General features: G+C 37.5%; 1 protein-coding gene across 1 annotated transcript in view; it reads right to left on the reverse strand.

The window, feature by feature from the left end:
* EPHA6 (EPH receptor A6) overlaps positions 1–26,226 on the reverse strand; it is a gene marked incomplete at its 5' end in the record, with an annotated part of 384,562 nt that overhangs the window by 150,878 nt on the left and 207,458 nt on the right. The window contains one exon of the mRNA XM_009890121.1: positions 6,798–6,922. Within this exon, the coding sequence (XP_009888423.1) occupies positions 6,798–6,922 (125 nt within the window). The remainder of the gene's footprint in view (positions 1–6,797; positions 6,923–26,226) is intronic.

Raw genomic sequence — 26,226 nt, forward strand, 5'->3', positions numbered from 1 at the left:
TTTTTTTCTCTTTTTAGAATCTAAGGCTTTTTCAGTTCTTCCCTTGGGAAACTAGGTTAATAACAGCAGAACAGGAAAACTGAGAAGATTGTTTAACATCACTTACTATGCTAAAATAAGCTAGGAGAATTCATTTCAATGATTATCTCCCAAAGTGCATTTGCAATGATTATTTTTTAAAAACATTCACCAGACATGGTTCATTTCCCAGGAGCTCCGAATGGCTGAGAATGCCAGAGGCGCTTCCTTGGAGCCCTGATGCCTTGCTGTGACATGCTGACCTCTTCCTGCAGCTATGGTCAAATACTGAGGTCTGCTTAATACTACTGTCCAAAAGCCCTTACACATCCAAAATACTCAGGGCTCTTGTTTTTATAAGCATGTGCTGAAAATGTAATGAAAATGTATTATGGCATGAGCCCTAAATTTCTTGCTTCTAGTTACATCAGAAACTTTCTAATTATAGGCAGCGGATTGTTATTTACACCTCAAATAATTTGAAAAATTGAAAAATATTACAGGAGCAAATGTTCATTTTAAAAGAGTATGATTAGCATGAGGCTAAAGATTGCCCAGCTGATCATTCGAAGCTAACAGCATAGTGCTCTCTATTTTATGCTGAGTGTACTCACTGACTGGCCAGGCACCTGAAATGCTCATATGCTCATATGCTCATAGAATCATACTTATTGTTATAAGCCTTTTCCTATTCTCCAACCTTGTCGCTGATGTTGACTTTAAAATTTAGTCAGGAAGCTTGCAAGGGTATCAAGCATGCTATGGTAGGTATAGCAACAATAAAAGAATATGCCCAGAGAAAGAGCCAGTGCATGCTAACAATTCAGCCAGAACAGTACCGAATGAACGATGCCTGCTCATGAACAATGTGACACAGTCTGCAGGCTCTCTTCAGTCTCATGTGGATTGGAGCTGCTGCATATGTTACTCTTCATGATTTAAAAATCTAAAATAAAAGCAAAATCTGAACCAAGAAGGTACCGGTACTTAAAGGAAACAGGGAAGCTGTAACATAGCTGTGTCTGAAAAAATGCGATCCTTCTAACTCAGTTAAACATTATGCAAAACAAAGAGGTGGAGAGACTGGAGCAGTTCAGTTATCTACGTAGTAGGGAGGTTGAGGGTGAATGAACCTCACACATGTCATGCAGACCTCACAGAGAGAGGCATAGGGCTATAGAAGAGGAATGACTAATTTTACTTCACCTTTCCAAAATGTAAGCCAGAAATCCAGAGGATTGTCTGATCTACATGATGTGACTTCTTATAAGAAATGTCCGTATCTTGTCTGATGAGAACATGTGAGGCTCCTGTTCATTTAGGTTAGGTTCCAGTCAATACTCAAGTGGGTCAGGTACTGCCTGAGCATAACTGAATTAATACAAGAAGATCATAATGAAATATCTCCTTAGTGGGAGAAGACACAGAGGAACATCTGTTGTCCTAAGCCAGGACGAGCCTGTAAGTTTACATAGGAAAAAAAGCTGGAATGAAACAACTTGGGCATGTACGTGAAAGTGAGCTTGATGCGTTCCCAGGGCTCCCAGGACCATCCTATTACTGAGCTAGTCTTCAGCGTGAGCAAATCACAAGATTACCCGTTCCTCAAAAAGTGTGGAAAAAAATGGCAAGGATATCAATTCAAACCTCTGTACATGTACTGAGTCCCACATCTTTTTGCCATCCAAGTCCAGAGTATGTAATCTATTGTACATATACACTTCCATACCTTTGTAGCAATAAGGCACATGTATTTCTAGAGATAGATGTGCTTTAAAATAAAGAAAACTATTGTAGGCAAACAATTCTGAAAGACAAAACTACTTTCTTGTTTATAATTTTCCATATTAATTTTTGTAAAAATAATTCTGTCATTCAAAACATTACGCACTGATAGTCTTAAATCATTGCATTATTCCTATCAAGTCATTTAACTTAAGGTCTCTTACGTATTTTACTACTCAAATTCAGGATAGCTCACTTTAATTCATATTAATGAATATTCAAAGAAATAGCAATGTTTGTTTTAATATTAGATTTTAAGAAGGAGCATCGTTTCTCGTGTAAGTTAAGTAAATGCAGCTACTGACAGACAGAAAAATTAACAAGGTCATACTGCTTTGTAATTCTTTAAATCTGGCACTTTCCTCTACCTCTCTGCTTCATCAGATCTTCATCTTTTTTTAAAATCTCATTGGAAAGCTAGTTTCCCCCTTGCCTCTACTGCTTGGTTATTTTCTCTCTTTTATTTATTAATTCAACTCTAAATAATACTGGAATAGAGGAAAAGTCGTATCTGACATCCTACATATCCTGTCCACTCACTGTCATTTGGACTTGGGTTAAAATTTTTATGTGCAAACTGCCTGTGAGTTGCAAAATGAGTCTGCCAATAAAATGAAATATTTTGTCAAAGAGATTTGGCTTTAGTGTAAATTTCATCAAAAGACAAGAAAGTGAAAAAACATCAGCAAGCGCCTCTATCCTGCTCCGAAAAGATATTCTGTGTTTGGAGATGTTATTGCAATGCCTTTGGATATTGCTTGGGTACACCCTATTAAAATCTCTTCTCTATAGACTGGCTTCCGCAGCTAATTATATATTATCTTGTGTGTAACAGAAAATATAACCCAGCTGTGTATTTGGGCCATGTGGGAGAACTTAAACTTAATACAGTTGCTGATACATATACAGCTTGGTATGCTTAACACAGCTCTCAGGGAGCATTAATTTTTGATGGCTAACTTTAAGGTTTTGGGTGGAAACGGGGAGAAATAAGCATTTTCCAGTTCATCTGCACAGCTTCAATGGTACAATTTATATCCACTGTGTACCGTTTGCTTTCCCTTGAGGGAATTCCTACAGAAGGACTCAGCTTCCTTACAGAGCTTTAACAAGGCTGTATCTTATCCCACTCCTCCATCTGACTTGAACCCGTGACTTTTTTGGTGAGAGGTAAATGGGTTATGAAGCTCTGGAATCTTTCAAAAAGTAAAAGCTTTGGTCAGTGTCTGAGTAATAGTTTTAAAGCATAAAAGAAAAGTTGATTACTATTAGCAAGGAAACTGAGATTACATTAATATCTGGAGTTTGATTTTTAAAGGGAAAGACAATACTGCCTATGAGAGACTTTTTGCTTTTAAAAGTACTGGGCTGTTTGTGGAAGATATTAAAGGGTTATAAAATAGAATGGATAGATAACAGATTGCAGAATAGGGCAGACATCCTGTATCAACAGAGATAATTTGCAAATATTTAGTATCTATGAAGACTGCAAAGAAGTTCTATGAAGAAATGCTTTCCAGAATACATCTTGGATCTCTAAGGTCAAACATTTAATGGATTTTCTGTGTGTTGCTGTAAAGACTCACTTATCGTCTAAGGTGACAAATGTTGCGAACTGTATAGTTTTCAGGATGATTCATAATCTAGCAGAAATAAGATATTTCAACTACCAGGCCTCAACATACAGTATTTCTTCAGGATCATTATATTCTCTCTCTGGTAATATAACATAACTATTCAAGCAGTGGAAAATTTTTTCTCTTTACTGTGACAAAACCTCATAGCATCTTGGACTGAATGTCTAGGAATTTTTGTTCTCCTCACAGGCCAAGTCAACTCTCTAATTATGTCCTAGGTCAGCTTATGTTCACCGCATTTTTGGCTGAAAAGCTGCAGAACAAAGTGACCTCTTGTCAGTCGACCACATAAATATGTACCAGTGTATTCCTAAACAAGAAACAAAAAATCTCTACAATCCATATAGAATTGGCTCACAAAAAAAAAGTTGTTATTTTCTCAGTTTTTATTTTTAGAGGCTGATAGAAAGCCAAACAATATTTTGTTAAGTTATGATTCTGAGTATTTTGCAGCAATTCACTGAAGAAATGAAGGTCATATGAAAAGTGCTTTAAAGAAGACAAATTATGGAGCTGCTTTAGTATATTTTTAAATTCATGTATGTGTTCCATACTTGTAGATTATTGACAGCCTTGTGTAACTTTCCTTCTCTATTTATTTCTTTATTATTTGGTAGAGTGTTTCTCCGAAGATGTGAATATTTTTCACAGAGAGGGCTTGATCTTTCAATAGGTCTCTGTGTGCAATTTGTATTGCACAAGAGTGCAAATATAAGTTTCTTGCATATTTAGCACAGTATAGCCACCTTCCCTTGTTCTGCTTGCTCTGGATATGCATAGAAAATGCGTCTCCATGTTCTGGGTTCACCGTCACTAATTTGTCTTACTTATAAAATTGTTGGAAACCGCCACATCTTGTGGGATGCTAACAGTAGTTTATTAGACAGCTACTTGATTTCTCTAAGTTTATGTATCTTTCATGAAATCTTGGGAGCACATGAATGACTTCCATTTAGGAACTGCGGAATTACTACTGGCTATAATTAAAAGCAAGCATGCTCCCCAATGCTATCTTGATAATTTTGCAAATATCAACAAGGTATCTTATAAGAAACAGCAGTTCATACTTGTGAAATTTTAAAATCCTGCAGAGTTCTTCAGAGTTTCACAAAGTTAAGAAACTCATACAATCTATTGAAAATGGGGTATTTAGTGTTTGTATTTGATGGAGACATTCAATTTCCTGTATTGCATACAAGCACAAAGCCTCTTTTCTCTTTTAAACACAAATGACAGGTTAAAAGGGATAAGGATAGGACTGCAAAGCTGTTCTATTTTATTAATTAGTGTGTTTATTAGTACCTAAGAACACCATTCTCTGCATTTTTATTGACTACTTAAGAGACTAATAAAATTTCTGAGGTTTTCATACTTGTTCTTGAACTTCACCTGAATTTTTTACTCTCCAGTAGAGGGATGTCTTTGTGGTAAATTAATACTAAATGCAGTATACAATTATTTCACTTTTAACACGTTTCTTGTGGGTATGCAACATCATTTTGTCACTTCTGCTGAGAGTATAAATGCCGATATTTCCCTCTTTGAAGGCTACTGGGAAGCCTGAAAGATGACAGTTTCACTTGCTATATTTACCCCTGACACCCTCTTTTTTTTTTTTTTCCAATATGCATATCCCATTTGCATTTGGCTGCTATACTAAGGGAGTATTAAAGTTAAAATGTACATTTCTTTAGCACGATATAAAAATAATTTTCTAATTTAATACTGAAATGAGCAGACTGATTTCCAGTACTAGATTATTCATATCTCTGCTCTAAAATCTGGTCTCCAAGACAGTTCTTCGAAATCTGTCACATACCTATTCCTCTGGACAAATAAGTGATCTTCTTACTGCTCTTGCTGGCTTGTTTGCCTTCATTCTGCCTATTACATTGCATTGCCAGAGAGCATGCCTGTTCTAACTTACTAACAAAAGGTGTATTCAGGAGCTACACATTTAGTTAAGTCACTTAGGGAGAAAATAACCCCTGTGCAACAGTACTAGAAGATGCCAATAGTTCATTTATCTCCTCACACCTAAAGGGGAAGTGAAGTCTATAGTTAAAAGATAGTCCTTATGCATTATAAAAGGTGAAAACAGACAATGGTTCTTTTTGGTAAAAATGGATAGGAGTGGTTTAAACTTTCTATATAACAAAGGGCTGTGAAGTCTGTGTATCTAGTCTTGCTGTGCAACGGCAAGTCTAAGCAATACGTAGACCTCTAAGGAGAGCTATTTGCCATGTCACTCAGTATTGACAGATACTGGCAGATAATCTATTGATAAAAGTTTTTTATAAATATAAGCTTTATAATTTAACATCCATGTGAATGGTTTCGAATATTTGAAAGTCATAATGTGGCTTACTATGGCAATGGATCAAAACCTGGATGACTTCCATTAGAGTAGGAAAGTAAGGTCTTCTTGCTTTGGCTACCAAATATTCTAAGCAATCTGTCTTCCCTCTTTAGCTGTGCTATTTAAACTGTTTGGATCTTTTCCCATTTTACCCTTTTTTCTGTATCATTAAAGCTGCGTAATCTCAATAGGGAAGTGCAGCCACAGAAGAAAATTCTCAGATATTTACAGAGCCTAACATCCCTAAATCTTTCTTTCGTGAATTGGCTTGTATTTCTGTTCTTTGTGGTCTTCTCACATATCCATTAGTTCCATTGTGACTTTCAGATGGGGACAGAGAAATAGCAAAAATTGACTTAGCAGGTGACCGTTTAAGATACAGACATCAAAAAAATCCTGCCTGTGTCTCTAGGAATGAAGGCACTGATTAGCACTAAATTTTACCCTGCAAGTGTAAGGCCCTGTAGCCAACTGGAAATGACAAAACACATTTTATGCTTTGGCAGAAGCAGTCTTCAAATTGTGCTTTCACAAGATGAGCTGTGTATGCACCTTGTACGTTTACTTGTAGTGTGTGTTGTTGCCCACTTTATGTGAAATCACATAATTTTGACAGAATGTTGCAAAATTAAATCACATTGATATTCACCTTAATTGTATTGTTTCAGTGTCAGTCTAATGTGAAGTTTTTACAGTCCATAAATTAAAATATGCTCAAGCATATGATCCATTTATCCATGTTAACAAATGTAGTTACTGTGGGACAGGTATATCTACTGCCTGCCTGCTGCTTTACTTGATTTTGATGTGAAACAAGACAGTCATTAACAAGTCAGAAATAAAACAACAAAAAGTCAGTACAAAATAAAACGTCCACTTATATAGCATTGTATACGGCATCAAGTGAAAAGTTTAAAGTATTTTGTTTGAATGTTAAATGTACAAAACATATTGCTCTTTAGGATCTGAATTTGGGTGATGCTGTAAGTGAGACCTACTTTCTCATAGTACTTGATCTCGTAGTCCAGAATGGCTCCATGGGGAAAGTCCGGCTCTTGCCAGGAGAGGGCAATGCTGTTTTGGGAAGCCCAGTCCTTCCTTACCATACCTATCAAGGAGGGTGCTGAAAGGGAAAAGGATAACTAAGGGTTAAAGACGAAGCACACGGTTTACCCTTTCAACCTACTGTCTTAGGATACCAACCCGAGGTAACTTTGAGTGACCTCCAGGCAGAAAAGCATGACAGATGGCAATTCTCAGGGAAATCATATAACCTGGAATTAATGTCTCAAGTACATACCAGTAATTCCTTTGTTAAAGTGCAGACCAGCTTCTGAAAAATGGCTATATATGAAAACATAGAAAGAAGCACCTGTGCCGGTCCCCACCGCTGGCTGCGTGCAACCGGGTTGTGCTGCTGGCTCCAAGGACATCGTGTCCAGAGTAGAACCATGTTTCAGAGACAGTAAATTCTACATTCAGGATAATCTGCATTAAGTGTCAGAATTCAACCGTGAAAAATGTACATTTGGTTTACTCTTTGGGGTAAAATAAAGTGACACAGCTTAAAACAGACGCAGTGAATCCTGCTTCTGCTAGCTGGGCTGGCAACAGCAAAGGCACTCCAGCCCGTCAGCGAGGTAGCTGTGGGCACAGAAGAGCCGGCTCGTTAGAGGCGGCCAGTGGCAGGAATCGGGTTATGGGCAAACCCATATTCTATATATTCTATAACTCCATATTGCCCCCAATTCTACCTGCTGTAATTGACACTGCAGGTCTGCAGCAGCGCAGAGAGTAGGAACCAATTCCGGCAGCTTCTGGAAGAGGCCCAACGTGGATGGATGCACCCAAGAGCCAAATTATCTCACTGTGGGGCTAACTAATTTTAAGAAACATATTTTCTGCCCTTTTGGAAAAGAAGGCACACTGTCATCTATGCAATAATTTCAAAGCGTGCAAAAATTGCATTCTAGAAAACGATCTTTGCTTACTTTATTAATCTGGTCAAGCATGTCAAAGGAGGTCTATCATTCTGCAGACACTAATGCTGTTTTAATAGTATTGATACACAGCTTTCCCAAATGTTACAACAAAACCAGTCACATCTTGAAGACAACTGAGTAAGCTGAACAAACCAGCTACCATAAAAAAGTCTTCCAGTGGCTGACTGTTTTCACTGTTTGTCTTTCCACTAACAAATATCAGTTTATTACACACTCTCCCGCATTCTCTATTATGAATCTTAATCTCTTCTAAGCTTCCAAGGAGCTGTCTCCTAAAAATAACATATTTTAATGACTTCTGTTTCTATCTTTTGAACGAAAGAGTCTCCCTAGGAAAATGAAACAAGAATCTGCTTCTAGTCACAAAATTTCACGCCTTAGTTTTCTTTCCTGTAAATATTTCAGGAAGTTTAAGAAATGAAGACAATAAATAAATTTTAGAATGCAAACAAACAGTAAAGAAAACAAAACCGGTTGCTTTCCTTTGAAAAAAGGGAAAGTCTACACACAGACATGCACATAACAATCTCCTTCTCTGTGACAGTGCATTTATCCAAGAGAGAAAATAAACTTCCATTCACTGTCAATCCTCCCTGTGGATAACTATTCTGTGGTATAATAGTCCAGTCTTCTCTGAAGTAAAAAAAAACCCAACCCAACATGTAACACCAAATGAAAAAAAAACTACCAAAAGTATTAAGTAGAGAAAACAGAGCTTACACAGGAAACTGCCCTACACCTGTACTTCTGCCATTTTAACCACAGCTCTGATGCAAGCGAATGAGAGAAAAAAAGAATTCCTGCCATGCTGAATAAAGGATTAACCTATTTTTCAGGAAGTCCTTAAACAGCATAATGTAAGTAACGGACTAGAACAAAATACAAATAAATAAATAAAAAACATTCATAGGTTCTGGGCCAAAACGTCATGCTTGAGTACATATAACTACTCCCTCAGTTAAAATAAAAATTTTACTCTTGAAATTGAGGGTGAAGCTGAGCTCTTGTAATATTCCTCTGGGGTAAAATCAGCTATTCCAAGCAGGGAACAAATATAGGTCTGTTTAGAGGAAAACAGGAGCTAGCAAACATGGATTTGTATTTGCTAAACACTGATCAAGGGCCTATGAGGCCAATTGCTCATATACATTTGTTTACTATTTGCTGGTTTGAATCACTCACTGTTACTGAGATGTGATCTGCAGGAGGTTTTGAGGAAGCAATAGCAACCTGATACACCCTGTGCACCTGCTCACAGGTAAGGGACATCAGCTGGGCCACCTTCCCCAGCTCATCATGGCTTCTTCTCACCGCATTTGGGGGTTCACTGCTCAGGCAACCAAATCCTTGCAAAATGATCGAGCTTGATTACAGAAAACACCAGGTTAAACTGTGGATATAATTATATTCTTGGACCTTCTAGGCCTTTAAAATATAGATTACTGCTATTGCACTTCTTCAAATTATGACCTAACCTTTATAGGCTTTTCATGTGTACCACATGTGATGCATTGTTCTTTGGGTTCTGATTTCCAAATTTTTACATCAATTTACATGTGTTTTCAGCCGAGCTCACCACTGTAGCTCTTCCATTTGAGCAAGCCCATGCCAAACACAGTCTTAGCACAACAGAAGATCCTCTCACAAGTTCAGTACAAGAAATAGCTCAAGTCTTCCTGGGAAACAACTCAGTAGCAACTTGATGAAAGAAAAGTACTTCAGCACTCTCCTAAACCAGCTGTGCCTGACCCGCACTTGAAACTGAAAACCCTATACAGTAAGGCTCACATCACACCTGTAGCAATGTGCCAGCACTGCATCCTCTAAATCAAAATGCGAAGGTGTGTACATAAGGCTGTGAATATGAGAAGCATATTTGTGTTTGCATTAGGGTACCGGGGGGAAAAAAAAAGTGTACTTTTTAACAAAAAGCCGCACAAGAGTCACCATTAATAATTTCTTATATGTTCAGAAAGATGAATCTATATTTGTCATACAGAGGTTATCTATTCACGTGTCAGAGGAAATGACGGCTTTTAGGAAAAGGATTGCAGTCAGAAATTTACTGTACAAAGAAATAGACAAATAAAATCAAGTAATTAAAAGCTGCAGCTTGCTCAGTTTCTGTTTCTTAAGCTGTTGTGCAGTGCTACTAAAAGCAGTATTTTCAATGGAGAAATTTCAGCTTCTTATAACAGTTGCTCACTAGAGCAGAAGTTACTTAGACCCTAAAGATCCTATCCATTTATTATTAAATCTCTTTTTAACTGGAAAATTCTAAAATAGGTATAACCTATTTGCCCATTTATAAAGACTTGTCTAATGTTCCTATGATGAATCAATGGGAAGTTCTTTTAATTAGTTGTTTCAAATCCAGTAGCTGCAGGAGAGCTCTAATTTGGTTACCCAATGAAACCATTTGAAAAAAAAAATGCTCAGAAGCACAGCATGGCTTTTAATCACTTTAATGGCAGCATTTTCTTGCTGTTGGTACTATGCTGAAGGATGGTTTCTGGCTCTTGAGCTCAGTGCTGATCTCTGTTTTGTACTGAGGATTCTTTGCACCATCTGCTCCCTATGTTTTCCTCTACGCTGTTATAAATTTCTTGAATTGCGATGAGTCATCTACAATGCTGTGAGCTCCTCATTTAATTTAGTCTGATAAGTTTCTTTGTCTTTTCAAATTTGTATTGAATAATGAAAGTTCATTCCTTAACTCAGAGTGAGCTTATTTTATTCTAAATCTCTTTGGCTTCTCTTTTTCAGGATCCCTTTTCTCATACACTACTCAAAGGGCAGCAAATGTGTATTTTAAATGATGATTGGATTCCCGTGTCATTTCTTTGGAGACTTGCTCTTCTTCTGAAGTTGACTTCCATTACCTGTAACTGTCTGATTTCAAAATAGGTGATCCGTAGGGTTTCTGAACCTTTTTTCCTTTAGTCCATTTTCTAATATTCCAATGTCTTGTTTCATACTGTTTAAAGTAGGCAAAGAATTTCCAGCATTTCTCCCCTGGTCTCCAGGGCTGAACAACTTTGGCATGGTGCTCATTTACTATGAAGAAGCTTCTGACTCAAGGGCAGCTGATGACAAAAGCTCACTTGATGTCTATCTGTGCATGGAGCACTCTACCACTCTGGTATCTCATTTCAAATCTTATTTCTTTGGTGAAGAGATATCATGACAGCTCAATGGCTTTTTACTGGCTGGTGGAACAGGCCCTACCAGGTATGTACAGTCACTTTCTTGTTAAAAAAATCTGCCATCCAGCAAACAAGAACAGCTGCACCACCGTTGTTCTCTCCTCTCCTTCCCCCCTGCATTGTGTCTGTTTGGGCCAAGGCCAATGAATTGCCAGCAGAAACAAATTTGGAGTGGAGGGAGTGGAAGGGTGATCTGAACTGTACATGTGTTGTGTTGAGGACTGCAACTACTCCTTTGGAGACCATCACCATCAGAAGGCTGTGGGTCTCAATGTGTAAAATACTGCCTTTTGGGATAACATGGTCTAATTTAGTTAGATGTTTCTATACCTCTACCGTTACCACTAATAATCTAAATTGCATAGTTACATGTTATTCTTTCCTCGAGACCTCTCTCTGATTCAAGGCACAGGAAAGACCATACTCACCAAAATATAGGGCTTTATCACGTTTTCTGAGTAGGGCTTTCCCAGTAGAGGAGGGAATCCAGACCCCTCCCTGCCTCTTCTTTCTCTCCTACCTCAGCTGCTTCCCAACTGCAGTTGAGAGAAAATACTGACTGAGGCACATTTGGCAACCTTGCTCTTCTTTGAAAACTCATTAATATATTCCTCCTAGTTTCATACAATATAGTTAGAGGAAGAAACCTGCTTTAACATCCTGCAGGGAGCCTGCATTCCTCTTGATAGGGAACAATTTCTTTCATTAAGGGAAGGACAGTTGAGGGTAGAAGTTCTCACAATGCTGTGATGACTAGTTTAGGTTAGCTTGGGTTTCATGTCTGTGTTGGTCAGAAAACAAAAGACTGTTCATTAAGAGAAAAGGACTTTTTCAAGCTTATATCACAAGATAATGGCATAAATTAAATCACACAGTAAACTATGCTTAACACTATGAAAGCTATGGTTATCTAATCATCTAAAACCCATTCGACAGGAATTTGGAAATTAATGAAACAGAATATGGTATAAGTACATTTACTTTCAAATGTTTTCTCCTTTTGCTTAATTGTAATACTAGAAAGTTATTTTGTAAGCTACTGATAATATTAGATCGAAATGTAAAAATGGTCTAGATTTGTGTTTCTCTTTAGAAAAACAGCTATACCTAAAAAAAAAGGCTGTCAAATTTTTGTCCAACCATATATATGTGGTATTTATAATTGTTAATTATAGAGATGTACTGAGGTCCAATTTTCAAGTGCTTTTCTAGATGGTAAAAACAACCTTTGCACCTTTCTTTATACCAGAAAATGCTATTATAATCATACAGTGTTTCTCCAGCCTAGGTTCTGCAACTGTATTAGAAATTCTATACTATTGGACACTAAGTATGGTTTTATGTTATACACAGCAATAAAAGAAGTCTGAGATTTTAATTCATGATCCCACACTTGGAAAAAAATGTTATTTCAGGGCACAGTAAGAAAAATATTGATTTTACTTCTGATTCTAGAAAGTCTGCAAGAAAGGTAATAAGCAATACAAAGATGTTTTCTTCTGGGAGACTTTTTACTCCAGTAACAGAACTGGAAGTAATGAAACAACATTTCCTGATCAATGATAATGCTTCCAGTAATATTAGCATTTGAGCTATTTACCTAGGAAGGATTTACCAGAGAAGCTAAGAGGCCAAAAGCCTTCAGCCTTCTTTACTAACACCATGCATGATACATATTATTGGTCAACTGGCAAGGATGTAGTTACACTACCTATCATCTACAGTGGTCTTCATTACTGCAATATGATTATTAGTCCTCCAGCAGAGATGCATTTCATCCTTTTTTTCTTTTGTGCTTGCTAATCTTCCTGTTGCTATCTTCGTAGGATAAGGGAAGACAGACTAGTTTATGAGTGAGGAATGTGATATGGATTCAGGAGACCTATGTTTATATTCTTTCCTGGTTGTGCTCTAGAGATTTTCTTTAATCTTTTGACTGAACTATCCTAATGTACGATGCGAATGTCAGTGCCTTCCATTATTTCCAATATCTGTGCACTTTCATGTTAGAAGTGTGTGTGTGTGTGTCTATATAAAAGACTAAAAATTAAGCACAAGTTTACATGGAAAAAATAATGGAAATATGAACATAAATTAAACTTCTAAACAACACCCAATTCCTAACCCATCTCTCTGTATATTAAAGGTGTCCAGATAGCTGAATGATCTTTGGGTTTATGCTGAATTCAGTAAGAATTCTTTTTCTTACCATACAAGGCTGCTTCCAATTAGTACAGTGACTAGATAAGATATTTGTTTCTTCACATAATAGAGTCTCTTATCTGTGGTTAATTCACAGTTATAATGCTTGGAGGGGATACTATTACTGGCTGTAACACTGGAGTTCAAAGTTGAGCATGGAGTTTTCCTGACAAGGCATTAGAGCTAGCAAATTAACAAGTTTAGGGTGAAAAATAACATTTTTACTTTATTTTCTTACACTAGTTCCCTAAAGGTTTGCATTCAAAAGACAGCATAATGGTATACTTCTTTTGAAGCACTTCATTTACTGAAAAATAGGCCTCCAGCAAGCTATAATTATCATCTCTCCCTCCATTTTAAATTCTTTCCCCTTGAAGATTTTCTTTGCTTGCTCAGAAATGGTGGATGGAAGCCAAGTGAACCTAATGCCATTATAAAAAAATGGATTCTGTTACAGTGTTGTGGACTCAAGGTCATGATAGATGCAAATCTCAAATTTCCTCCAGGCTAAACATAGATTCAGCATCACTTTTTTCCTACTAAGTTCTGTAATGCAATTCTTTCTTCCTTGCTGCTTAATTTCTCTCTCATCTATAGCTGATCTTATGTATGACGACAGTAATTATTCACCCATATGATTTTGCAACACTACAGATTTTCTTTTATAGAGTGTGCTGCCATTCATTATTTTGCAAGCTTGAGACAGAAGCACTCCTAGATCTTTACCTCTAACAGGACCTGCTCAGTCCCTGATTCTTAAAAACGAATTACAGTACAAGATGCTTAAAAGCAATTGTATAAAACAAAGCCTTATCAGTTGTCAGTAAGCTTGTGTGTATGGTCTGTTATCTCTGATGAGATGTATGGGCAAACCCCTCAATGTTAAAAAGTATTGTGAGATACTTGGCATAATTTATAGTACAGTGAACAATTCAAAATATTTTAATAACATATTTCTTTAAATAGCAGTAGCTAAAAAAATCACACAAATATTTTACATATATGCATGTTTTAAGGAACTACTTTATATGCTCTGTATTTCTGCAGAAAGGGGAATAAATTCAGTTCAAACACACTCAGTGGAAGGGTATGATTCTAGGAAACACATGCAATCAAAAAAAATCTGCAAAACTGAAAAGGTTTGCCTGTCACATAAAAGGAAATCATGTCAAATCAATGCCCTCTGACAACCAAAGCGATTTGCATCAGAATAAGCAGATTCTTGGTTCCCTTCCATTGCTTTTTATTGCTGGAGCAGCAGGAGACAATAAGTGGCTTAAAGACCTAATAGGTCACTGGGATTCCTGAGGGACCAACTCTCCCAAAATCAGAGCTTCTCTGTCCTGGTTTGGCAGAAGATAACACTATGGTCATGTGGCACCGACATATCAGCTCACATCAGGTAGCAGCAGCATATGTGTCTGAATAGCACAGCAAGAACATGGTAACTGGGGAAAAAAAGCCCTTGATTTTATTTGCTTCTTCCAAGCATTTTGTTCTGTATCAGGTAACAGACTATTTGATAGCACAGAGAAGGGTGCAAGAGCCCCCCCATGCAAACCACTTCCCTTCCTATCACCTCATAAGACGATTAGAAACCCTGTTGTGATACCTACAGCAGAAGTAACAGAATACTATCTTTTTAACGAGCAGATTTGCTGCTTTCACAAGCTCAAATATTAGGTGTTGTACTGTTCACTGTTCCTCCTGACTTAGACATTGTGGCAAGCCGCCAGTTGTTGGCCAGTGGCACATTCCATTTCAAACTGGTGCGTGTGCTCTCCTGGGGAGCTCTTCCTGACATGCAGGATGCCTCTTAAAAATGAAGGCAGAGTGGTTTATAGGGTTTCCTTTTTAGGAAACCTGTGACAAAAGAGAAGGAGTTGGCAGAAATTGGTTTATCAGTAGATTCAGATTGCTACTATAATGACGTTAATCAGCGTGAAAAAAAGATGTGTTCCAGCCAACGTGTTATGTAAGTTATAAATAACAGGCCAGCACTGCTAGGTGCTCTATGATGTGGGGACAACCTGTGGTGACACATTTCACCAGAGAACTTTGTTTTCAACCTCCTAGTGTAACCCGGGAATTGCTATAAATTTATTGGAAATACAACTTGAGGTTAAGAAGGCGTCTTTTATTGCAGCAAGGTGTCATTATGGAAACAGAGCTGTAAGTAAGTCTCATTCAGCAACAACCCCTCCGGGGTCAACTGGAACCAAATTGCACTGCAGAAGTTCCTGCTGCTAAATTGATCTCAGAAGTTTGAAAATGAAATAAGCAGGTTAAAAAGCACTAGGAAATCTGCAATCTTTTCACTCCATTAATTGCTACTCATCCTGCAATGTAACAAAGACAAACCTAAAATGTGCACTCATTTCAGCAAATTTTTCCTGCTCTTGTTTATACCAAAATATGAATCTACATCGGATTGTAGGTCATTCTCTGTCAAACAGTATTTTACAGGTCTGAAAGAGGTTCCTCTTTTAGCAAGAAAATCATGAATATTTTATTTGAACATCTTCTGTGAACCTTCTGTAAAAGCTGTGTTTGTTGGCATGTGCAGAGAATGTCACAGCTACTGCACTTCAACATTTTGAGTGACTATGCGCAAGTGCATGGAGACACATCTGATACTGACTTCAAACAATCTCCCCACAAATGTTGATTTTGACAAAGCATTTTATAAATCATAGTGATGCTAAATAAATATGCCTTCATAAATTAATTCTCCCAATGATGCTACAAACAAAAGTATCTAAGATCTAATATCTTATTTTTTACAGAGAGAAAACACCCAGCTACGCAGCTTAGGTAGTTGCTTGTAAGAACTAATGGCTCATATCTACACAGTACATTAATGATGTAGAGCTGAGTGCTTCAGGGTGTAACTTTTAAGTGTCTGATCCTCAGAATGAGACTTAGAGATAAATTATGCTACGTGTCCAAGGTCCTTAATGCTGTCAAAACAGAGGCGATCCAGAGCATGCACAAAAGCAGAACTTGAGAATTTAGACAACTTTGAGTTTGACAGATGATTTAGGTATACGTGGGTGTTAAGCACCATCAGGGTTAGACATTGGTATTGCACTATAGGTGACAAACAACATTGGAATAACCCACAAAATAATGCTCTCATGAGCAAAATATTGTTCAGCCTCTTTTACTCTTCTCATTAAGTAAATCTTCCTATTTCAAATCCTCCTTAAGTATTTTAAATAATTTTCTTTGCTGAATATTATGCTTTGTTTTGGGATTCAATTGTGAGTTTGGAGTTTGACTGGAAAGTTTGAGAAATCAGTGTATTCACAAAGGATATTTGAAGTTTTTTGGCAAACAAGCAAACTAAACCAAACAGTAAGATCCCCCAATTCAGATCCGTGCCTCAGTAACTGGCAATGATCTCTGTTTCTGTCACATTCATCTTACAATATTCTAAGGCAATCATCTAACAGGCAATCATCTCAAGTCCCTCTGTACTCAAACATATGGTGAAACCTGTGCAAAACAACCACTGAAACACAGCAACTACTAAGGGAATCTTTAATATAGGAAAAAAAATCATCCTCTACCCATGTAGCAATTCCTTGAATGCCATCTAGAGGATACTGTCTTAGCATGGGTATGAAAGGGTCCTGACAAATTCAGATGTGTGCACTCCACATCTACTAGTTCTTTATATACACTGTTCAGAAAATAAGGGTTAGTAAAATGTGATCAAAAAGGAAGTTTAAAAATATCAACAAAATAAATCATACAGACTAACTTTATAATAGTTTTCTAAAAATGTTATTCTGCTTGCACAGAATAATTCTGTGCGGATAACATTATGGAAAAGAATTAATGAAAACAAATGGGCTATTTATGTACTGCAGTTTTTCATCCTAAAATATACTTGTTATCATGTTGAGGAACCCACATCAATGGCATTAATTTGCTAAGCCATCATGTTAACTCTGCCATGAATCAGAATTTGCTTCATTAATGATCACGATCACAAAGTATTTGTGATGTTGACTTAACTACTCATGCCATGGGTGGTCAGATGTATTGTGATTGGTTTTGTAACTGCTCATGTTATGCAAATTGATCTTCCCCTGAAATGTCCTTCCAAAAATTTCCTCTTTGAATGCATAAAATCTTGAGGAAGAAAGGATGGTTTGATAATTAATTCATTGGCTCTGCCTGACAAGAGAGATTCAACTGTTCTGAGAAGGCACTTCTCTAACTGAAACAGTTTTGAGTTTATTATCAGTCCTCACTTGCTGGTCAGTTTGCATTATATTTACACCAGGGTATTCTGATCATCTACTCCCAGTTACTTTAGGCACCTAATTCAATGGGAACATCTAAAGCTAGGAGCATCAGGGCCCTGTACAAATAGTGCAGACACATAGTGCCTCCAGATGGAGATGCAGAAAACCCCACACCTTCTTTGGTGCTCCACCAAGTAACTCAGGCTCAGAAACATACCTTCAGGGGCTGTATGGGATTTTGTCTTTCGGTGCTGCTTGCCCAGAGACAGATGACTTCCCATTCCTCCAAAAAAAAAAATTCTACACCATTAACTTTTCAAACAGTGAAACAAGACGTTAGAGAACACAACAAAAGCCCGCTCTACAGGAGAAATTTATCAATTAAATTTCTTTTGAAGATTATAAGATGGTGCATCTTAAAAGTGTTATGACCTCAGCCTGTTCGGTCCATGTTTGCGTCTCTTCTCAGTGGCTAGACTGGAAAGACAGAGCTGAGATGCAAGGTGCTTCCTTCTGCAGAGATCAGAATGAGTAAGACAAATGCTGCTCTTCCTTCACCTAGGACCTGCTAATTGCTGAGTGCTTTCTCAAACATCCCCTGAGTTTCTGCTAATGCACCTCTTCAGCTGGAAGCATCTCCTGTACTGTATGGTCCTAATTTGCCCCTTAAGCCCGGAGATCAGTGGAGCTGCATAACAGAACAATGGAAGAAATATAGCTATGATGTGCACAATTGTATATTTAAAACATACTGTCCATCTCTATATTCATGTGTGCATTTTATCTTTAAGCTACGTCTTCTGCATAAGCATATCTACACACCAATAACTACGCTGACATAAAAGTTAATGAATTTGGCTCATAAATACAAACAAACATGGGAAAAGCCTATAAAACACTGAGTTCTCTTTCCTCAACCGGTAGAAATGTCTCACCTTCAATTCACATTCACAAAACCACTTTACTGTTTTTTTTTTAAGATAACAATCACACTAACCCTATTGTATTCTATAAACTTTGACATCACCATGTAATATCTTTAAAATGATGCATAGAACATTTCGTAATGCAATCTTTGGCATCAGAACCTCCCATCAGGTATTCGGGTATAATCCTGTTATAACATCTATATACCAATTCCAAAGATGTTGCTTGCTTCCTTTTGAAATAGGTAGAAACACAAGCATGGTGCTGCAGATTCCAAGATAACAATAATCACTATTACATGATGTTTTTGTAAGCACAGGATCTTGAATACAAAAGTAATACAAAATAGCTGTTAGGAGACATTTATTAGCATCCTCAAGTAATTGGAACTAGCAAGGAAAAAAACAGTTGATATATTTCAATGTTTAAACAGCTTGATGATATAATTAAGAATATTTTATATGTCTAAGAATGATTTGTAGACAGTTTATAATTCAGAATAATAATTTATAAATACAATTGTTGTTATTATGAATACATAATTGAAATATTCAGTTACCATAGTTCTGTTTCAAGTGCCATATATACACTGTTCTCAGTGTCTGAAACATATCACATTCTACATAATCGGTTCACAAGTTTAAAGAGCTCTCATATGTACGTTCTTACCAAGCCATCTAAACTTCTCTCATTAAGGTAATAAGTGAATGAAATATTTTTCTCTATGAATAACACATATTTACATATAAAGTAGCACTGTGGGAAAAAAAAATCTCAATAGAAGTCAGGTTGCTATGTTTTATGCTTTAAAAAAAAAAAGCAAATGTACCTTTCTAATTTCAGAATGTGAGAACACGAAATCTGAGGTATTCTTAGAATAAGAAATTAAATTAGGTTTCCCTGTATTTTTAATATTTTTTTTTATGACTAGACTCCAAAAATATAACCCTGCATAAACACAATTCTTGTTTGGAATTTGTTTTATGGAGAACTTATTTTATAAGGTAAGAGAAAAAAACCTCAAAGAAAGGGTACTTGAAGTTTTTATTTATGTGCGACGATAAAAGTGGAAGTTATTCCTTGAGTCTGAAGACATATGTACTTCCATGTAAGAAGCTGACAGAAATCTAATAATCTTTGGAGACATGATCTCAAATGCACGGCTTGTGCATGTACACAGCAGTTTGGTAAACTGGACAGCCCTTCTGCGACCTGCACTGCAGGTTGCTGAGTGAAGCAGCACCTCTGGCCTGAGTGGGACTCCCCAAGCTGAGCTCCCTGATCCCCCATCTGACTTCCTGCAGCCTCCCGTGCCCCCACCTCTGCTGATGGGCAGCCTGGCAAGCCTGTAGGGCTTCAGCTGCGGTTAACCCACACTGATGCTATAATCTCTCATCCCTGGGGAAGGCCTGAGGTTGGGTCACCCCGTAAGTGGAGTGCCTTGGCCTCGACTCTAGCCCTTGCTCACCACCTTGGCTGTAAGGCTCTAATCCTTGCTCCTTGGAGTTGTGGAGCCCTAGCAGGGAGCTGCTTGGTGTTCGGGTTAGTGGATTCCCAGATAGCCGGGATCTACCAGGGACGAGTGAATATGGGATTTTTTAAGGGGAAGGCATGTTTCATGATGTTTCATGGAGTTCTTTGAAGGTGTCAACAAACATATGGGTAAGGGGGGTGCATTTAATGCAGACTATGTGGATTTCTTAAAGGCCTTTGACGAAGCCCCTCACCACAGTCTCTTTAAAGAAGGAAGGTCTTTGCATGGATAGATAATTGGATAAAGCTAGAAACCAGTGGGCAGGAATTAATGGTCTTTTTGTTTCCAGTGCAACAATGTTACCAGGAACTTCCTGGTGTACATTTCGTATATCCTGTGCTGTTTAAGATGCTCATAAATTTTCTCATCTGGTGAGATGAGAAAGTCTGCTAAACTTATCACGGTAGTAAAAAAGCAGGACTGACTGTGAAGAACTAGGGAAGGACCGATTGGGTAATAAAATGGCAGCTGAAATTCAGAAGAGAGTGATGCACATGGGAAAAGAAACCCTAATTTCATAAGTAAAATGGGCTCTGAGGTGACCATTCCCCCCAGGAGCAAGATCTTGGAGTTGTAATACAAAGATCTATGAAAATGCCAGGCCTGTGCTTAACCGTAATAAAAATTAGGGATTACAGAGACAGGAAAAGAGAACAAAACAGAACTTCATACTGCCACAGCATAGGTCCACATTTCAAACACATTTTGAATATTGTGGGTAATTTTGGTCCCCTCATCTCAAAAAGTATATATTAGAACAGGACAGGGTTCAGAAAATATCTACAACAGTTAGTATATCAAAGTTGTGGAATGACTTACACACAAGAGACTCCAGAAAAGATTTGGGCTTTCCAATCTGAAAAAGAGGTTGCAATGGAAGGTTAAATCATGAATGGTATGAAGAACATAAGGAATAATCATTGCTTCTCGCAGCACAAAATCTAGACAGCATCAAATGAAGTTGAAAGGAAGTGATTCTGAATAAAATGTGAAATTAAGCTGCAGAATACCTGATGTTACAGATTCTTTTTTAACATGCATTTAATGATAAATTATTAAACTCTACTGGACAAGGAAGTGTCCAAAGTACAACTCATCAGAAGCTAGGTGAGTACTCAGGGAATGACTCTTGTAAAGTTTTTCTGTTCTCTTATTCATCTCTACTCTTCAGTTTTTGGCGACTGTTAGAGAGAGGATACGAGGCCAGATGGACCAACGGTGTGATCTGATACAGCTTCTCTTCTGTATAATCAACAGAAATAGAAAATGAATGTATGAGGAGAGCAGGGTTGCTGCCTGGCTTGGTTTTGTACTTGGTAGCTTGATGAAGAGTCTTACTCTATTTTTTTGGGAGATTTGATCTTTCTGTGTCTTTGTGCAGTGGTTATAAGTCTGGTGTCTTCTCATGGAATCTACTGCACGTGCATGGAGAAACTGCTTGTATCTTGCATGTTGTAGCAGATCTGCACCACTGGCGTATGTCAGATGCATTGGATTCATTTATCACAGAGTCCGTCTGCATGTATTCTGCAACTGTTTTGTAAGGAGGGAGCCAGTTTATCATAAATTGGCAAAGTGCTAACCATGCATCAAGTCACAAGAGTCACATACACAAGTAAACCTAAAATGCAGCACACCTTCACTTGATCCTATGTACAATAAACCAAATAATTTTTCAGCTAATTTGGAGGCTGAGGCAGTGCATGCTATCCCCATAGTCAGGCAGTTAGCAAACCACTGCATATCTGCTCTTAGGACAGCCAGCTAGTTGAACAGAAGGAGATCTGCTTAGCAGACAGGCCAGCAAAATGTGGGAATTTCTTGATAACAGGTACACGTGTTTGGCTGGCGGAGGTTTGTTTTGCTTCTCCGGCCAGAAGCAGGCTCATCAGTGGACAAACTGCTCTGGGATGGTCAGGAACAGAAAGAGTACTCTGCACCATTTTCTATCCATGTTCTGGGACGAAGGATGAGTGAAGGCTGCAGGATGTGCATTGAGTGAGGGGAAATGCAGGAATGAAGACACTTCAAGGTATCGGGACTATTGCAGCAGCAAAGAGGCAAAGATCCTATGGAGGGAATCACTGCAATGAAACTAGTGAATGTCTGCGGGGAGTTAGTCATACCAAAAAAAGGGTAAGCTTAAATATTAGCCCATCTGTGCGAGTGGGTTATCCAAGAGACATCTGCATTGCCTGTGGATTTTTACGGTCACATGAAGTAGGTGCTGAAATTAATGCACCACTGGACTGATGTTTTTTCATAAGTCTCAGAGTGGCTGAGACATTACGTTCTTTAAAGTATGAGCTAGACTCCTTAACATGACTCGCTTTGTTAAAGAACTCAGCACTGTCTTAAGTATCATCACTATCAAAACAGCAACCATTTAATTCAATAAAGATGGGAATAAGCTGAAAAACTAATGTGAAAAGATTTATTACTTAATAAAGTTTGCATAGCACATTTAGTCCGGATGTAAATCATAAAACCTTGAATGTTCACTGTCTATATCCTGCAGTACATAAAATAAGAAATAACTAGTCCCCTTCCACAGGTCAAAAAATAATAAGCACATTTTGGCTACTGATCAAACTGAAAATATGTAGAGATTGAAGGTGCCTTATCTGTGCTCTGGCAGCAAACTGGCTGAAGCGTGTTGCAAATGAATCAGAGTCATGAGCTTGAGTCCTGCCCTGCCTGTGCACTGAAAGCCACCTACAATCACTTTAGCTGCAGGTGGGTAGGCATCCGCAGGCTGAGAGACAAGGGTGGCACGTCAGGCTGTCAGCTGCCTGACTGACTGATGTGTCATTGCCTACAGCCATTTATATGCTGTATCCACACTAGTCCAACAGATCATCATGCAGGCACTAACTTTTTGTCTAAACTGTCCAGAAAGCAAGGCTCTACAGGGATTGTTTGTAAGTCTGCCTGGCATGTGAACTTAAAAATGCATAAAAATAGGCAGCTCCTGGGTGGCTTTACAATGCGTTACGTTTTTTGTTGTCATGTCAACACGTGCATTTATTGCAAACTGTAAAAAAAACAAAACAATCCTCCTGCCCCCACATTTTCTATTCATGACTACACTACTATCACGCAGTGGAAAATGACAAAAGACACAAAAGTTCTTTGGAAGTTTAAACAGAGTTTTCTTGTTCAGTGATAAGAAACAACAGTATGAATACAGAGGTATGCCAGATGGCTTCAGTCAAGTTTTACCAATTTACTGAAAAGTTGTTAGACAGAGAAAATGTTAAGGTCTGAACTTGAAAGTCCACTGTGTACTTGTGAAAGACTGTGTGCTTTACTTAAGAGGTGTGAAGCAACCATGGTGATATAAGAAAAAAAAACCACAAAATGAAAAAGAATTCTGACAAAAATTATTAAAACTATACAGGGTTTTAGAGAAAGCATTTTTTTAGTTCATTTTAAGAATTTATTTTCACTCCTGTTTGCAGCACCCTAGTACTTCTGCTCTCATTTTCATAAGATTTTTTTTTTTACAAGCATATCTATCCCTAGCACTTTTGGAAACTCATATTAATTACTCCTTGAAACTTTTTTTTCTGTGAATGAATAATGAATTTTTTTGTGCAAATGGGTATAGATCAGAGTCTATTACTGTTATATAACAACTGCACTAGACGTTGCTTACTTAAAAAATAAGTGAATTTAAGAATCAGTGCTTATTTATCTCATCATGTCCATCTACAATACAAACTGTATGGCTTAACCTTGTGCACAAATATATGCTACTGGTTGGATTAGTCAGGTGAGCAACCAAAGGAAATATAACTGATTAAGCTACAAAACTAGTTATATTTCTTTCCATGTGGCTTATTTTGACCCTTCAAAAGGTACTCTGGGTAAACATGGCGTGTTGTCAAAGTGGCCAGTAATAGTGCACAGAAAATACTTCTGTCCTTAGGGTTCCTACCTAGAAGCCATCCTAATCCTTTTCTATCTCACAACATATCCAAAGACACGGGTGTTTTTGCACCTAGAGAAAATCTCAGCAGAAAATAAAGTCTGTTTTTATTGTAATTCTCCTTTTAAGTCTTTGGGTAAAAAGAATAAAAAGGTCATATAACTCAAGCCACAACCCTAGATGTTTTAATTTGGGAATACCTATATTGTTTCATAAGAGTTGCTGTTCAGGTGCCTCATGTTTGATAAAGGAACTTTGTTCCTTTATCAGATTTCCTACACACGCCATAGTTTCCTCCTCTAGTTATAAAGGAGTCAACTAATCCTTGGGATATTAGGCAATTGTGATTGATGTGAGACATTGTCTGATGGAGACAGAAGAAGAGAGCGACAGGAGAAAATTACAACTCTGATGACAGCCAAACTTCAGTTTTCAAAATTTTGTTTCTTAAACGTAAAGCAAAAGCTTTCTAATAAAACCAGACTTTGTACAGATAGAAATGAAGAGTAATGATAATTTTAATGGAAAACCTTTAACCAGCCTGGCTATGTTTACATCTGTAAGTTTTCTGCTTTCTCCTTGTATGATATATATTTAAGTGTCAGAATGACAAAAGATTTGGATGCTAGTGAACACATAGGTTCATCCTGGAGCACAGAGGCTTTTTTGGAATACATCTGAGACACAGTCAGAGTACATTTTCTAAAGAATTAAAAAAACCTCTGATCAAAATGATGTACTAAAATCCTACAGAATTTATACACCACAATGATCAGGGATGGCTGATTACAGCTAGCTTACTGAATTCAAATTATTCCCAGAACTCCACCTGTTGGCTTCGCCACAAGCGTTGCAAATGAGACATTTGATGAGCGAGAAGAATTTTCAAAATCAAACTAAAGAATCTTAATCCTGAGACAGAACAAATCTAGTCTTGCACAATTTACAACATGGTAAAAGGATGCTCTTAAGGTATGATAGAAGGAAAAACTAGCATTGTACATCTGAATTCTTAATGAATGAGATCATAAAGATTAGACTGTTAGCAGGCTCGAGTCTCAGATTTACCACATTTGGGAACACTGAAGTAAAGTGTGGACAAGATAAATACTGGAGATGACACTGGCAGCCAGTAAAAGTACTTAAAAAGTGCTCAATTATGATCCATTATTTATGATCCAGCAAGAAAAATGTGGGTAGGAGGAAAAGGTCCTTTTCTCAAAGGCTTGAATCCAAGAGATGAGGAATGAAAGAACAGAAGGGAAAGGAACAGATGATTTCCTGAGTGGGGACATAAACTGTGTTTTCCACTTACTCCTAGCAGGCTATCCCAACGTTTGGAATACATAACAACATTAATAAAATTACTTGAAATGATCTGAGACCATTTGTATTCTAAATAATGCATAAGCAGTGCTGGTTCCTGTTGGGATTATTTTGGACTAACTCAGCATCAGAAACATTGCTCTAACCAGAATCAGCTGTATATTGGCCTCTCTGCACATTACAGAGAAACTGCCTTTCAAATAGAATGGCTTGCCTCCAGGATCCCTTCATTACGGTCAAAACTGTTTATATAGCAGCTGTAGAGCCTTACAGCGGAAGGTATAACCTGTTACAATTAAAGATGAAATGTAAATTACTACCAATTTTAAAATATAAGTATTTGGTAATATAACCTGGATTTCCAAATGTACCATGCTCTCACAGCATCCAGACGGAGTTACATCTGTGCTGCCTCTTTGCAGATCAGGTCACAGGCAACTAATTAGAATTTGGAACAACGACAGCAGATGCTGCATGTTTAGAGAGACTTCATAGAGTCAGCTCTCCTTAAAGGTACCTATAGAAAGAAAAAGAAGATCTTTAAATTAATCTTTCCAGAGCAGCTCACCCAATTATACTGAGATTCTAAGACTTTTGTGACAAAAGTGGACAATTTATCCTAACAGCCATTATTCCAAAAGATGGTTTGAAATAGATTCTTCTTCAGTACATGAAATCTTCTTGTTCTCCTACCATACTGAAGAAAATTATATAGATACCAGAATTTTGGTTTTATGCTTTGACCAAATATCGACAACAACAAAAAAATCTATTCTGCAAATTAATGGTTTCAAAAATATCAAACTATATTAAAACACAGAAAAAGGCAAGATAATTTAAAGGAAATGTTAATACAGTTCTTCACTGTACATTGTAATCAGTAGAAATATTTTACCTAGTTACATCTGTTTACCCACTGATCCAGAATAGGTTGTCTCAATGTGTAAAGGAAAATGAAATAAAGCGACTCCATTGCTACACAGCAGAATTTGGCCTTAATGCAATCACAATCAGCTACTTCCCATTTAAATAATTTTGAAAA

The sequence above is a fragment of the Charadrius vociferus genome, unplaced genomic scaffold (genome assembly GCF_000708025.1).
Source record: "Charadrius vociferus isolate BGI_N301 unplaced genomic scaffold, ASM70802v2 scaffold287, whole genome shotgun sequence".
NCBI lineage: Eukaryota > Metazoa > Chordata > Aves > Charadriiformes > Charadriidae > Charadrius > Charadrius vociferus.